Source organism: Melopsittacus undulatus, chromosome 4 (assembly GCF_012275295.1).
Source record: "Melopsittacus undulatus isolate bMelUnd1 chromosome 4, bMelUnd1.mat.Z, whole genome shotgun sequence".
Classification (NCBI taxonomy): domain Eukaryota; kingdom Metazoa; phylum Chordata; class Aves; order Psittaciformes; family Psittaculidae; genus Melopsittacus; species Melopsittacus undulatus.
The window spans coordinates 96826271-96842452 of record NC_047530.1 but is presented as its reverse complement, the minus strand read 5'-3'; the positions used below and the strand labels follow the sequence as shown (position 1 = coordinate 96842452).

Genomic DNA, 16182 nt, shown 5'->3' with positions numbered 1-16182 from the left:
TGTGAAAATGCCTTTTAGCTGAACCTGCCAGGCCCTTGTCCCGTATTTACACAGAGGGGAAAGAAAGCATGAGGTTCCCCAGCCCCCATCTTCCCCCCTATCCCACAGCTGCAGGTTGTTGCAAGGCAGAGGGATATTTGTGCACAACCCTTCTGAGCTGGCTGGTGGTGAGCTGCATCTGAGAAGATGAAGCCAAGCAACAGCCCCTGGCTGCAGGTTCCTCTCAGAGCCCATGGCAGCACCTATAGACGAACACCAGGAGGGCTGTGTGGGTGCCATCATGGAGACGCAACTGCCCATGCACCACCACCACAACTGCCCATGCACCACCACAAGTGTGCGCTCAGCCAAGGTTGCAGCTTAGCTTCTGCCAGTGCTGGTTTCTACATCCTTTGTCAGCCCAATTACTCCCAAAACCACCCTGGCAAACCCTCAGCTGTGTGCCATTTTTGGTGCAGATTTGCCAGCTTCAGGGACAGACATGCCCAGGATGGCCTCATCCACATGGAAACAAGCCCTGTTTGCAGCCGGAGGAATCTTGATTAAGCAGGGAGAGAAGTGGGGACTGGCTGCCAGGCAGATGCCCTAAACAAGAGGAACTTATCAGTTCTGTTTCCAAGACAAGACATGTGTCACCACCTTGCAGAGATCCAGCCGGCCACTCGCTGCTCACCAGCATGCCTGTACAAAAGCATGTCAACTTCCCTCTCCCCACAGGATGCTGTAGAAATAGCTACTGAATAATGTGCAAAACATCTTCCAGAAAAGGCTTTGCTGGGGCTAAGGAAAGTGTTGCACCCGGAATGCTTCAGGGGAAGGCACTGGATGGGAATGGGAGCCAATGTGCAGCTGTGCTCCCAGCCCATGTGTTTGCCCCAGCAGCAGCACAAGGAGGTCCCCAGCCCAGAAACACCAAGTGCTGCGGACACCAAGGGACAGCTCTACCGGCACACATGCAGCATGGCCTGACACAGCTAATCCCTCCTGTTTATTATGTAATAAAATGCTTTCCAGACCTGTTAAAGTTTAATTGGTTTAATCTTAATTGTTCCATTTTCTACGGTACATGCAAACACAGAGCCTGACCCCGCCACTCTCATGTGAACCGTCCCACAGGCTGCAGTGGGAGCAGGATGAATGCCGCTGACCTCAGCAGGATTACATGCATGAATCAGAGCTGCAGGCCTGGGCTTGGAGCTGAAATCCAGCGCTGGGCAGGCCGCCAGCACAAGGCCCAGGGTCCACTTAGGCTCCACTTAAGCCCTATGGGATGTAAGTGGTACGTGGGCCTGTGGATGTGAGTGGCAAGCAAGCCTCGTGCTGGGCCTCTGCAAAGGATGAATTTCAGCCTGGCTTCTTAACCTCGTGAATGCAAACATGCAACAATGGCTTCTGAAACATGGAGAAAGGTGCTCCCAGAAAGGCTGTGGGGTTTGCTTTAGCAAGCAGGTAGTGTACGTGTGTCTGCAGCAGTGTCCTTCTGCCGGACAGGAGAAATTCTCATCCCATGAGCTGCAAGCGGTGATTTATGACAGCTTCTCTTCCAGAGGAAGAGGTGTTTTGCTACCCTCCGCACGTCCACAGTTATGTTGTGCAGCAGGGTGGCTTTGTGAAGCCTGTATGTCCTTTGTGCATGAGAGACACCAAATAAAAGCAGGCAGGAGGGAATCCTTGGCACTGGCATTTCCTATCCTGCATTGCCTCAGACATAGTATGACCTTTACCTGCTCTTCCAAGTTGACTCTCACCAACCTCATTGTGTCAGCCTCAGCTTCACAGGTCCAGCGGGCACTGAAACCAAGGGTAGCCTTCCCTTTGATGTCTAACCCTACTGAGCTTCTTGCAGAAATGACCAGCACACCTGCATGGGTAGCTCTGATCCCACAGAATGCTGATCACTGAATGTTGCACACAGCTACTGGTACCCGCCAAATAAAGCTCCCACCTTGGAAATGTATACATTCCTCAGGGTGCTAAAAGCCTCATTTTGACCCTTTAAAAACATGTTTCTCACTAAGGCTTTGTTTTGGGACATATGTCCAAGCCGTACATCCCTGCAAGAACTGTGAAGCAAAAGTAAATCAGCCAGTGCTAGTGGTGCAAGAAAATACCGAAGAACAGCAAATACGTGCAGTGATATAGTTCTCAAGAAAATAGGCATTAGATGAACGGTTCTGGGCAAAGCCAAATAAGTGGGTTCTCAGGAGGGGTGGAGGCAGGTGTCAACCCGGAGACCCGAGTAGGCAGGACAGTCTGTTCACTGACCGGGCAAGGCTGAGATAGAACAGCAGGAGATGAAGACAGAATACTGCCGGGTCAGTGCACAGTATCCCCTGCCTGGATCGGCTCCACTGCCCGCAGAAGCCTCTGTTCTCCTGGAGAATAAAGACAAAGTTTTCCTTCAAAAAATTGTGAAAAGCAGTTATTCCTGGGCAGGCGGCGGGGCTGGAGTAAAACCCGTACCTTAACCCCGGGGATGCACCAATGCGGGCGCACCAGAGACATCCAGGGCGAGTCCGCTGCTCACCGTGCGGGGACAGCACGGCCCGGAGCGAGCGGAGCATCGGCAGGTGTCCGCGGCGTGGGAGGCCAGGCCGGGCACGTCCCTACAGTCGGCTCCGTGGCGGGTGGGTGCCCCGGGACCCGCTGCCTTCCCGTGGCTCGTCGCCGTCCCCGCCGTGCGAGGGCGTCCCCGGCGCGCTGCGGTTCTCACATAAATCAGGGCCGAGCCCCTGGGAAAGGGCCATCCTTCACCGGGCGCTGCTGACAGAGAACGAGAAACAGACGGGCCCTGAGATAAACCACGGCGCGCAGCGTTTACACAAGGGCAGGCTCTGTGTAAATAGAGCCGGGCGCGGGGGGCAGCTCCTGGCTGCGCGGGTCCGCACCGGCCCCAGCCCGCGGGGCTGCCCGGCACTGCCCGGGGCGGCGGGCAGGTGGGTGCCGCCCGCCGAGGGCCTCCTGCCGCCGCGCCGGGGCCGCTCCGCCGTCCCGCGTTGGCTTCCCGAGCACTGGGGCTGGAGACGGGGCCGGATTAGCGTGTTTGTTTGTTTACGGCCATTAGCGAGGGGCCGGCTCCAGCACTCGGCACCCGCGAGACTAATGGAGCAATTAGCAGCCCTGGGGCTGATAGTATCGCCCTGAGCGAGGCCCCCGGCAGCGGACGCCTGCTACCGGGCGGCCTGCTCCCAGGGCCCCGGGGAAAGGGGGGAAGCTGCCTGCCAGCCGCGGTGTGCGAAGCCGCTGCAGGGCTGCTCCCCCTTCTCCGGGCGCGGGGGGGGCTCTTGGCTCCGCTGCAGCATCCGCACGGCGAGCTCCATCCACTACAATAATCCCCTGTCTAAACAGAGCGCAGGAGCGGCCGGGACAACAAGGCCCCGCTGTAAACAGAGCTCAGGGGACGCCGCTAATGATATAAATAAAATAACCATTAATAGCCCAGTGACCCCATCCCAGCCGGCTTGGGAAGGCCCCGAAGCCGTATCCCGGGACTGACACCCGCCGGCAGGTATCGGGGCTGCGCCTTACCCCGGTTTCTGCACCCCAGTCCCTCTCGCTTCGGCCCGGCTGTGCCCGTCGGGCGCTATACCAGGGTGGTGTCCGCAGCGGGGCCCTGGCATCTCCCCACTTCCTCGGCTTCTACAGCTGGGAAACCGCCGCTCGTGTCTCGCCGAAGGGGGCCAGATCCGGCACCACCAAAAGGGGGATGCAGGCAGGAAGTCGGAGGCTAGCTTACCGCACCGGGAGCACCGGCGGGGAAAAAGGTCGTGATATGGCAGGGGTGCTCCCGTGCATGTCAGGTCCCAGCTGCTGCTCGCTCCTTCCGCGGGGTATGGATTCCCCGAGCACTCTGTGTGCCCGTGGCAGCACGATTGAGAGGGGCCCTGTGGTTTCCCTTTGCTAGAGCAAAACCCACAGCTTTCTGGGAGCACCTTTGCTCCATGCTTCGGCCCCGAAGAGTCGATTTTGTCCGGTTCGGGCGCCCCGTGCCTGTAGGTCGTGCCCCGCGCACGGCCTGTCCTATGGCGCCGGGCAAGTCAGACCCCGCTGGGCCCTGGCCCTCACTGGGCCGGGCCGGATCTGTAAAACCGAAAAGGCGACGACTGCTAATAATTGTTACCGAGGACCCAGCGCCGGGCTTCTCCGCGCACCGGGGGCACGGGGCAGAGCCGGAGCCCGATCGGGCCTGGTTATGGCGAGCGCATTTCCCCTTCCACCGTCCGCATCGGGCGGCTTCAGAACAGAAGGAAGGCGGCGAGCAGAGGGAGCGGCAAGAGAGACCGTTCCGCCACGATTTATGGCCACGGGTTTGAAGCGGCGCGGTGGGAACGATTCGTCGCCCTGGGGGAAAGGGAACCGATCCCACCGCGGAACCCGGAGCACCCGAGCTCTGTCGAAGTGAGCGGGACCGGGGCTCCCGTCCCAGCCTGCGCAGCAGGAAAATGGTTTTTTTCCCGGGGCGTGCGGAGCGGCAGGAGCCGGGGAAACGAGGGCACGGACAGAGCCGGTAAACGGCGGAGCCGACTGAGGGTAGAGACCCGAGAGAAGCTCCCCGGAAGGCCCCGCGAATACCCGGCAGCGGGACACTCACCTGCCCGCCCTGCGGGCCCGGCTCCCTGGGGTACTGCCTCGGCGCTGATCCGATCCCTGCGGGTCAGCAGGATTTTAATCACAACGAAAGATCTCTCCCGGGACTCCCCGTCCCTCCTTCGATGAGCTCGCTCCCCGCGGCTCGGCGGCGCTGAGCCCTGGTAGGGTTCTGGGGCCGCAGGCTGCAGCCGCAGGGTCGCGGCACACTCCCCAGAATCGCACAGGGGTGCTAGCTCGGCATTTGGCGCAGCCCCGTTGCCGAGAGAGTCGCAGTGCACAGGGGTCTCTGTAGGCTCGCTTAGAGCTTCAACCGCCTGCACGGCTGCGTGGTGACTCTGTGGAGCCGCTCGCCTCCCGTTACTGGCGGGTGAAACGAAACGAAACGAAAGAAAACGAAAGAAATCGAAAGGAAAGACCGAAGAGTGCAGAATAGCTCTCCTCGCCCTAGTTCCTCGCCACCGCAGCCCCGGGATGCTCGCATGACCCGGCTCGGCCCGGCCCTGCTGGGCCTGGAGATCGCGGAGCTGCGGGGCCCGATCCGGCAGCGGCGACGGAGCGCGCATTCCCCGGACGAGCGCGCGGCGCACCGGCTGCGGAGAGCCCGGGAGAGCTGGCCATGGGCCGGTGGCGGGGAAATATAAGGGGGCACGGGCGGGGGGCATCGGGGGTTGCGAAGTGGGACGGGTATATGCAACGCGCGGGACGGCGAGGTTGCCGTCGGCTCCCGGAGGAGTGCGGGACGAGGAGGAGAACCTCCTCTCCATGCAGCGTTTCGGGCGGCGGGAGGTACTTGCGGAGCCGGGCAGCCGTGCCGGCGGCGCAAGGAGGCCTGGACGGCAGGACAGCACATGTTCGCCTCTCCCGGGGCCGGTCCGAGCAGTGTGCGGGCCTTGGCCACAGGGGCGGGAGTCCCTACCTACTTACACGTGCTTAGCACTGGGGGGGCGGCAGTGTCGTCCGCAACTCTCTGCGGGGACGCCGGTCCCGGCGCACCGTTACCGCGCCCGAGGGGCGGGTGCCGGGCGGGCGAGGCTCTCAGCGGGGAAGCGGCCGCACCGAGTGCAGCCTTAATACATTGCTATTTCTGGCCGGGCGGCCGGAGCCGGGCAGGGGGCCGGCTCTGCCTCCCCCTCCCTCCAATGGCGAGGCCGCCCCCGGCCCCTCCTCGCCGTGACGTGCCGGCCCGGGGCAGAGGAGGCTCCCGAGCCCTTGGCTGTCCCTGCAGAAGCTGTAACAAAACGCAGACCCCCAGCGCCGGGCTAATGGAGGCAACTTAGACAGGAGCAGGCGCGGCCCCTCATCTCTCGGCGCTGCCTGCTCCCCCCAGCACCGGGCGCGGCGCTCCCCGCCGAGCCGCCGCCCGAGCGCCGCTGGGCTCGCGGGACTGCCTGGCTGCTTGTGCTGCCCCGATGATGTTACCGAGCCCCGTCACCTCCACCCCTTTCTCTGTCAAAGACATCCTCAACCTGGAGCAGCAGCAGGACCCGCACTATGGGGCCCAGCTCCCGCACCACCTGGACCACCACTTCCACCCCGCCGCCTGCCTGCTGGCGGCCGCCGACGGCGCCCGCTTCTCCGACGGCGAGGAGGAAGAGGAGGAGGAGAAGCTGTCCTACCTGAGCTCCATGGCAGCTCCCGGCAGCCAGACGGACGCGCGGATCTCCGCCGATAACTACGTGCACGCCGTGCTGCGCGGCTCCTGCGAGGGCCCCGGCCCAGGAGAGGAGTTGGACACCGCGGCCCGCACCCCAAGTGAGTATCAGCCCCACCGCGCTCCCCCGCCCCGCCAGTTCGGATGCGCCCGCGCTCGCTCTCCGCGGTGCGTTCCCGACCCGTGGGGCACCGCTCCGCGGAGCCTCGGCCCCGACGATGCCACCCGGTACACACAGCCGCGGCCGCGTTCCCTGGACATGCCGAGCCGGGACCGGCACTTCTCGGGGCTGCCACCACCCTCTTCCGAGCCCTGCTCGCCGCCTCCCCGGGAAGCGCCTCCGCAAGGCCCCAGTTCAGAGCTGCCGCATCAGGCCCGCGCTCCGAAATATTGGTAGCGGAGCGCAGGGAACGGGGCGGGTTAGGCCCAGCCCGGGAGAGAGGCGGTGAAGCAGGTGCCCGGCACCGTGTGCGGTGCGGCCCGGGGCTCGGCCCCGTGGTGCCGCAAGAGTAACGCCGCAGCCGGGCCAGAGGCACAGGGATGCGCTTGGCTCCGCCGCCCGATCCTGCCCATCTTAAAACTCCGGCGGTGCCGGGGGCGGCCTGTCCCTGCGCTGCCTCCCCGCCCGCCCCGTGGTTGCCCGACGGGTGCGTAGCTGCGCGGGGCTCTCGCCCGCTGGTGGGGCCCGTCGGGAGCAGCGTGCGCCCGGCGTCACGATCTGCAGCCGTGACCTGTGCTCCCTCGTGCAGAGAGCTGCGTCCTGAAGAAGCCGCTGGATGAAGCGGAGAAGGCAGAGGAGGCGGAGAGGCCGAAGCAGCGGAGCCGAAGGAAGCCGCGCGTCCTCTTCTCCCAGGCTCAGGTCTTCGAGCTGGAGCGGCGGTTCAAGCAGCAGCGTTACCTGTCGGCACCCGAGCGGGAGCACCTGGCCAGCAGCCTTAAGCTCACTTCCACGCAGGTGAAGATCTGGTTCCAGAACCGGCGCTACAAGTGCAAGCGGCAGCGGCAGGACAAGTCGCTGGAGCTGGGCGGCCCCACGGCCCCGCCGCCGCCGAGGAGAGTGGCCGTGCCCGTGCTGGTCCGCGACGGCAAACCGTGCCTCGGCGGGTCGCAGGGCTACAGCTCGGCATACAACGGGCCCTACTCCTACAACGGCTTCCCCGCCTACGGCTACGGCAACGCCGCTTCCTACAACCCCGGCTACGGCTGCACCTACCCGGCGGGCACCGGCGGCGCCTCCATGCAAGCCACCTGCAGCCCGGCGGCGGCCGCCGGGCCCTTCGTGAACGTGGGCAGCCTGGGGGGCTTCGGCGGTGGCGGCCAGCCGCTGCACCAGGCGGCGGCGGGGCCCTCCTGCAGCCAGGGCGCACTGCAGGGCATCCGGGCCTGGTAGCCCACACGCACTGAGGGCCGGGAGCGGACCGGCAGGACGGTCCGGCGGCTCCAGGGCCCCGTTATCACCCGCACCGCAGCCCGGCTGGGCGCCGCGCTACGCGCGCCTTGGACCGGAGCCGGCGGCGGCGACGGCGGGACGGCGCGGCGGGGACCCCGGCGCTCCCGCGGGTAGCGGTGCAGGACGGGCAGCGCGCGGAGCGGCGCGGCAGGACGGGGCCGCCCGAGCTCGCAGCGAAGAGCCGCAGACCTGTGGAGCCGCCGCGACGGCCGGGCGGGCCGGGGCCGATCGCGCCGCGCCCGCGGAGCAGCTTTGCTTGTAAAAAGCCGACGGCGGGGCCTGGGGGTGCCGCGGCCCCTCTATCTACTCTGTATCGGTTACTGCCAGCGCCAGCTCGCCGAGTCAGTCAATAAACCAGGTGCAATATCCGCCGCTCGCTCCTCCTTCGCCCAGCGGCCGGTGCCCAGCGGCGGGGAGGTCGCAGCGGCGTGCCCGCGGGGCAGGGCGGCCCGGCCGGCTTGTGAGCGTGCCAAGGGCGCTGAATGGGGCCGCGCAGCTCAGAGCCGGGCCCATTGTGGCAGTCGGGCCGGCGCTGAAAGGAGCCGCCGAGGAAGGTAGCGGGAATAGGCGCTTATTGGATTCGGGAACAAAAGGTGTGGCAGGGAGGCGAGGGACAAAGGGGCCCCGGCGCAGAGATTGACGGGCCGCTTTGCCCCCCACTGAGGCCCAGGCCCGGCGCTTTATGCGCGGGGGCTGCAGAAACGTGCTGGGTTTTGTTCCCCTTTCTGGGAGCGCAGGGGGAGAGGAGGGGGGTCCGCGGGCCGCTGATTAGGGCCGTCCGGGCTGGGCAGCCTGAATGCCGGGGCATTATTGCTACATGTTCAGCCATTTCGCTCGGCTGCAGGGGGAGGGGGTGGCCGAGGCCCCCGAACCCTGCGGGAGCGGCCGCGGGGTCGCCCCGCACCGGCCCCGTCCCGGGCCGACCCGTCCCACCGCCACTGAGCTCTCGGAGCTGTCCTGACCCCGCCGCGGCGGCCGTGCCTCTGCCGAGCAGGTCCCGCCGAGCGCCGCAGCCGCTCTCGGGTAGGGCAGGACACCCGCGGAGCACCGTCTGGCTCGGCCCGGGCGGCGGCGGAGACCAGCGGCGCCGTGAGCTCTCCCGCACCGTGCAGCACATCTCCCGGCAGCGGCGTCGGAGCTCCTGAAGACATTCCCAGAGGACGGGACAGACGCAGCCCGGGGCTCACTGTGCCTCCTCTCTTGCTCAGCGAAGCCCACTCTGCCTTCCCCTGCCTTCTCCGTGCCTGTCGTGTCATGGTCCCTCCCCCTCGAGCAGAGTACCTGGGCTTGTAGCCGCGGCAGAAGCATCAGGTAAAGACCGTTCACCCTGATAAACCCTGTTTTACACTGCGCATTTCAATCGCACAATCTGAACGCGCACTCTTGGGGTTTGCTGTTCGAAAGGAACAGGAGAATTCTTTCCATTGCAACACGGCGGGGACAGAGCGGGCAAGCAGCAGCCCCAGCTCCCAGCCCTGGCTGGGCGCAGCACCCCGCTGTCCCCCGAGCCACCCCGAGGCCGGCGGGAGAGGATGCGGCACACCCAGCCGATTGTTTGCTGGATGGCAGCAAGGTGTCGCGGGAGAGGAAGCCCAGGCTCGGCTCTTGGCTTTCGGAGATGAGTGGTTAAGGCCCTGTGGTCTCGTGGGTAGAAACAGGATAGCTAAGAACAAAGATAGGTAATGCTCTCTGCAGCAGCAGTCAGCCTGGGGAGATTTGTCTCTGCCATAGGAAGGAGTTGCATTTTCCTCCATGTTCCGCCAGACTGTTTGCAGAAATAGGAGTCCGGTGTGATTTCATGCCTTGGTGTACAAGCCAGAGCAATTGTAACCACAACACAGGCTCATCCGAAATCAGGGTGTATGAGGGGAGCTCCCGGCGTAGTATGTCCCCTCCAAGTGTGTGGCAGCTGGTTAAAAATCCACTGCATGCCCAGCAGCACTAGAGATCCCAAATGAGATGAGAGCCCTGGTGTGGGACATGCTGCCCACATCCGTAGACAGCATCTTTGAAGCAGGAACGGTTATGTAAAGAAGAAAGGCACACGGGGACCCCATGGCCACATTGCAGGAGGTGATGCCGGACAGTACCAGAACTGTCAATCAGTACAGCAGCCAGCATGGCTGTAGGAAGGAGGTTGGTGCTGTGCTCACCCCAAATTTGCCTGGTGACACCCGTGTGTGCTCCCTGGCCCCATGGTTCCTGTGGAGAGCTGGAGCAGTGCCTGGCCAGGGGAAGCCAAGAGGCCTGGCTGCAGGCCGATGTGCCATGGCGGTGGAAGTTTCTAGATGTCCATCATAATGAGCCCCATTCCTGGGACAGATCCCAGCTGTCCCACTAGCAAAGACTGAGGGGACGGCAGGGGATTAGTGGGAGGGACCCCTCTGTAGACTCTCGCCCAATACCCCCAAGCTGATGGGGATGACGGAGCGGCACAAAGGGCTGGGGGTGCTGGAGAGCCTGGAGCAGGGCGGCAGAACTAAAGTTCTCCAAAGAGGAGGAACAGCCAGCGGAGGCCAGCGGGAGGGAGATGGTGGGAGACTGCAGATTGGATTTGCTATCCAGGGAGGGGAGACACAATGGAGGGAAGTCGCTGCGTGGCTGAGCTGGAGGCAGCACCCGCCTGTGACGCACCCTGTCCCTCATGCCCCGGGATGAAGCAGGGTGCTGCCAGTGGGGTGAGAGGTGCAGGGTCCTGGTGGAGATCCCTCCAGCATGATCCCACTGTGGCTGTAGTGCAGCCAGAGGGACATAAGGGAGGGAGAGATGGGAGGGCCATGGTCAAGGGGCAGAGGGCATGCGTTGTTTCTTCCTGGTTGATCGGGGGATTTACTGCTGTTTGGGAGTCAGGGCAGGAAGGCGCTGATTGATTTCGGACAGGGACAAGATTCACTGAAACAATGCATTGACTTAAAGGAAAGGAGGGACTATTGGGATGGCCAGACTTTAACTGCCAGGCCTCAGGCCTGCTCTGTACATGGGTTCCAGTTCTGGTATTTATTCATGTTTCCTGGCCAAGAAGTAGCTTGTAAGCAGTACTTGCCTCTGTCCAGTGGTTCATAGGGAGGCTCTATCCAAATCCCAGTACTAGCCGTTTTTCTGTGGCCTCTGTCATGTTCAGGATCACAGGAGAGCAGTGCTGTTGCCTCTGCAGCACTGCAGATGTCCTCCCATTTCCTCTCCTTCCTGATATCTCTTTCCATCCCTCCCTTCACCCCACTGCAGTTATCCCCCTCCTCATGTTTTTAATACTTCTCTCTTCACGAGCCACTTGCTGCCATCAGCAAGCAGCTTGCCTGTGTGCAGAGTGAGTCGCCTGCTCCTGGCAAGGCTGGCCAGGCTGCCCATGGACCTGGGCAGACCTCACAGAGTTCTGGTCCCATCTACTTCAACTCGGGCACAGTCACCTTCTGCTGCCTTGGAGCCAGGAGCCCAGTGTTTTGCTGGGCTGGTTCTAGGCTCTCAGTCCTCTGTGTTGGATCTGGGTTGAAGTGGCAGCTTATCTTCTGTGGTGCTTCCCACTGCAGCTAGCCCATGCTATGAGCTCTGAGCTGCTGGGGCTGCCTGGTCACTGGGGTTCTGCAGAGCCGTCAGGGCTCAGAGGTGCTGGAAGCTCCTCCTGGCACTGACAATGCCGGGTTGTCACACAAGCGCTCTTCAGTGCCAATAAAGCTGTGGCCAGCCATGGATCAGGTAATTAAATTAAAATATCAGTACTCATGCTGTGGAGCCTCCAGCGATGGTTTCTTCAACTTGTCTGCCAGCAGGAGGGCCAGGGACCTGCCTCCCTTCCTCTGATGAGACCCTAATGGCCACAGAACTTCCCCAGTCCTCCAGCCTGTCTCATGCCTCACAGGCTGACTACACCTAAGCATTGCGGGGGATCCCAGGTTTTAGGTGTTCCTGCAATGGTGAGACGGGGCACAGTGCTGCCACACGGGACTCAAGGTGCCCCGTCTGGAGAAGGAGACTGGCCTCTTGATCCCCTCCAGAGCAGAGCACTGCTGACAACCAGAGCTCTGCTCCCAGCAGAGCCCCTCCCGCCTGCACCGTGCCACCTCCCCCTGCCTGGGCAGTACCATCCACAGACCCTTGCCCGGGACGACCCTTCCCGTGTCTCCCGGGCTGCAGCTGGGCCGAGGCTCCGGCGCTGTCCCCAAGCGAGAGGCGGCACCGCCATCTATCGGCCGGCACCCGGGGCCATGGAGCCACAGGTACCTTCTGTCCCTGCCACCCCCCGCTGCTGTCGGCTCGGGTGTGCTCGGAGCGCAGGCATCCAGCACGTCTTAGTGAGAGACCCAGCAGGTTTGTAGCTCTTCTCCCTTCCCAAGCGGTGAAATCCATCCCACGTGGGAGCTGCCCCTTCCCCAGATTCCCGAAGCCTTGACATTGCCTCCAGCCTCCATCTATGGCCTTCACCCCCTGCAAGTCCTTGCCCAAGGACATCTATGACGGTTGTGGTGTCCAGCGCCTGGTGCCTGTTACAGCTGCGTTCTCACCAGAGGGAGCTGTGTCCCCGATGGAGACACGGCCCAATTTTGGCCCGATTCCCTACTCCCTCCCCTTTTATAGCCCTTGGCAGTGCTCCCGGCAATGCACTGCTCAGGCCTAACGGGCACCCAAAGGTGCAGGGGCAGAGGAGAAGACTGCTTGGATACATTTCTCCTGGCACCCACCTAGCCACGCCAGGCATCATCTGCTCCCTGGCAGGAGACGCATATGTCAGCTCCCATGCCAGAGCTATCCTGGGGAGGAGGGATTGCAGGGAATTGTTAGCCAGTGTCACCAGTCAATCCCAATCTCCTGGGCCAGGGAGATTAGGGTTGAAGCCCCCCCACATAAGGAGCCCTTGCTTCAGCTGTATTTCAGACTGATCCCAGAGCAGGCTCTGGTGTCACAACACACTTGAGCTGTCCCACTGTGCTCACATGTATGCCCTTGGGAGAGTGACCCCACCTGCCATCCCCCATCCAGCCCAGGAGAGGATCCCACCTCTGACACCTCACAGTGCAGCCGGGCAGCATCTTCCCAGGGCCACTTTGCAGCCCTTTGTTGGGAAACTTTAACACTAAGTACGGGTATAACCAATATCACTCCATCAACCCAGACACCCAAGAGCAGTCCCAGCCCAGCCCTGGAAGTTGCTTCCTTTGATGGCTCTTACAGCCAAGAAAGCCTCACTTTTACCTTTCAGGCTACATTCCCTCCCTCCCTGCACTGTAATGCTCAGTGGGAGCCAGGTGGGCTGGGAGCAGCCCAACCAGGAGTTGTCTCTCAGCAGTTTAGGTCAGGCAGCAGCATGGGTCAGAAGAAGGTTTCCCAGGGCCCACCAGGAGCCATGTCTGCTCTGTGTCCAGGCAGCCTTGGCGCCCATGTTTACCACTGCTGAAGGCCGTGGGGTCATGAGAACTTGTACAACTTTATTGGGGTCTGACAGAGCCCTGAGGAATCCCAGAGCCAGAGTGGTTGGGGCTGGAGGGAGGCTGGGCTCCAGCCACCTCCTGCCACCCAGCAGGGCAGTCTGGCGTGCACTGCAAAGGGGCTGGGGGCAGGAAACCTTGGGGTAGTCCAGGACACCAGCATAGGAGGGGCACTGATGTGGTTTGGTTGGGGTTTGTCCCCAGCTGACTGCCCCAGAGCTGGGCTGGCAAAGGCCCCTACAGGCTGGGACTCAGCAGCTTGTGTGGGGTCCCCAAGGCAGGAGCAACTCAGGAGCCCACCTGCCCCCAGCTGAAGGTGTGGGGCAGACACACTGGAGGGGTCTCCCCTTCTTGCTTTGGGGGGAGATGCAGCCACCCCAGTTCCCCTCACCCCAGCTCTACCCTTAACCTGTGGGAATGCAGGCGTCTCCATTTACCCCGGGAAGGCATCTGGGGATGCTGGAGCTGCTCTTGGCATAGCAAACTCGGGCTGCCTGAATTAGTTTGGGCCTGTGCCACAGCAGAACTGCAGCAGCCCCAGATCTATCACCTGGAGCAGGGCAAGGCTGGCAGCACTGCCCGGCTCTGCCTGCCTGGGGCTGCAGGGCTCACCCAGTCTGGGATCACCCCGGGCACCAGTGGCAGGGCAAGGCTGGAGGGGCAGTTGGACACGGGAAGGTAAGGCAGCAAATCCCTGCCTGTGCTGGATGTGACTGAGGATCCTGCAGGGAGCAGAAAGGAAAAGAGTCTGTCTCCAAAACTGCTGGTCTGAGCGTGGCTCCCTTGCTGGAGAGCCAAAAATAGCCTCTTTACTCAGAAGAGGCTGTAGGAGGACTCTCGCTCGAAGCGCAGCTAACTACCTAGGAGGCAATGGGACAGACACAGAGAAGCACAGATTCACTGATGCAGACCTTGGAAAGACAGCAGCTGCAACTGAACCAACCAGTAACTTGGTTACCTCTGAGCTTATCATGCCAAAAGGTGCCAGAACCGCCTGCTGGGCAACTTGTTCCAATGCAGAGCTGGAAAACAACCAGCAAACCACCATGGCCAGCCCTTGGTGTGTGGCAGAGGCTCAGCTAAGGGGGATGGAGACAGAAGCAGGATGGGATTTTCCAGTCTGTTGTGGCCTTGCCTCTGTGGGGCTGCTGCTATCTGCACTGGGCATCACTCAGCCTGGCAGAGCACCGGGTAAACAAAGGCTGAGCTCTTGCCAGGGGAGCGCTCAGGCCAATTGCCCACATGGCAGCACCTCTGTGCTATGTTGACTGATCACCTCCCAATTCTGGGGGGTCTTGCTCCCTCCCCCAGCACTTCTGTGGACAGTTATTCCTGGAAGCATCCTGGAGTCACCTTCAATCATGCCTCCACCCACTGACATTTATAGAGCTTCTTCCAGCGGCTGATGGATTTAATAGTATGAATCTCCCCGCAGCCCCAGCCTGTGTTTATGCCTTTTGCTCCATGGGGATTGTCATCACTCCAGTGTCTGGTGAGGCCTAAAGGTGAGGCTGCAGCTCCACTGGCAACAGCTTTCACCTTCGGGCAGGGAGACTCATCCTGGCAGACAGCCCAGTCATACCCGTCCTCTGCAGGCTCCTGTCTGATGCCCTGCCTGCCAAGCTAATCCTCGCTGGTCTCTCCCAGCCATTCCGGCTTCTTGGATTTCTCCCTCTTGGGTGGAGGAGCTGCAGAGCTGCCAGATCTTGCAATACCCAGGCTATTTCTTAAAGCCCCAGCTTCTGAGATGGTGCAAAAACTGGTGGCTCCCAGCCTCCAGTGGCTTTTGTTTCTTTAAAGAGCATCTCATCCTTCTGCTTGTGCAGAAAAAGCAGGGACCAGGAGCCTGCAGCCCATGCCAGGGAGCAGAGGATGGGCAGAGCACAGAACCTGGGTGCACCCAGGCTGCAGAGCAGTGGCCATGGCTTCTCTGTGCCCAGGGACACTCAGACCTGCTGGGCAGTCATCATAAATCCCATGGGCAGTTGCTCAGCACCTGTCACCCATCATTAGGAACAGCAGCAAGAGATGCTTAAGGGAAAGGTGAAGTTGGTGTTGGGCTGGAGCTTGGGCAGGGTGTTGAACATCCTGCCCTGTACTGTGCAGGTCCAACAGTGCTGGACCGCATGCCCCAAAGGCTGCTCATTCCCCTGCTCACACAGCAGCCTTTCCAGCTGCAGGAAACCCCCTGTTTCCCCTTGCCACAGCTCACCCTAGCAGCCCTCGGTGCAGGCCAGCCCTGAGCCAACCCAGGACCCAGTTACTGAGGGCAGCACATACCACAGCTGTGAATGCATTTCCTCCAGGGACTAATTTTGGTCATGGCACTGTGGGATGTAGGCCCCTCCTACAAGCACTGTGAGGCATTCTGTGAGAGACAGGCATCACCTGCAGGCACCCAGCTTGAGGAACCCAGAGCTCTGCTCTGGAAGGTCAGCACAACTAGGTGGTATTTCAGTGCTCAGCAACCCAGCAAGGCTGGCTCACAGGTCCAGAGCTGGGAGGGACTCTGAAAGAAGTCAGTACCAAGACAGTTGATAATATGTTCAAAGAATAAGCTATTCCATTAATTATCACTGGATCAGAGAATATATTAGCACTTTGATCCAGGCTGGACAAGGCCGTGACCAACCTGGTCTAGTGCAAGGTACCCCTTCCCATGGCAGCAGGGTTAGAACTAGATAATCTTAGGTCCTTTCCAACCCAAACCATTCTATGATTCTATAAATTTTAAGATGCTCATCAAGCATCAAACTAGTTTAATTACTCTAAATGAGGGACAAAAGACCTGCTGAACCCCAGACCTCCTGTGTGAGATGTACAAAGCCCTGTGATTCCTGTGCTGTTCCTGACACACAACATGGGATCCTCCTACCAACAACTCAGCTCAGGGCAGTTTGGAAGCACCCTGAGGATCCCCAGTCAGAATGAGGGTCCGGGATTGTCTGGATGAGAAGCATGAACCCCAGCTTCTCCAGTGGGGTCACAAGCCATGCCAGCAGTAAGTGATGTGCCACCAGCCAGAGGGGATGGGCACCACACTCCTCTCTGCACCTTGCCAGGGTGGGGGG

At 61.6% G+C, this 16182-nt stretch overlaps 1 protein-coding gene across 1 annotated transcript; it reads left to right on the top strand.

Moving 5' to 3' along the window:
* Positions 1 to 5815: 5815 nt before the first annotated feature.
* Positions 5816 to 7708, top strand: NKX2-3 (NK2 homeobox 3). The gene is made up of 2 exons (XM_034061294.1): positions 5816 to 6342; positions 6991 to 7708. The coding sequence occupies exons 1-2, from the start codon at positions 6000 to 6002 to the stop codon at positions 7629 to 7631; spliced, it is 984 nt and encodes a 327-aa protein (XP_033917185.1). The 5' UTR covers positions 5816 to 5999; the 3' UTR covers positions 7632 to 7708.
* The last annotated feature ends 8474 nt before the right edge of the window (positions 7709 to 16182 follow it).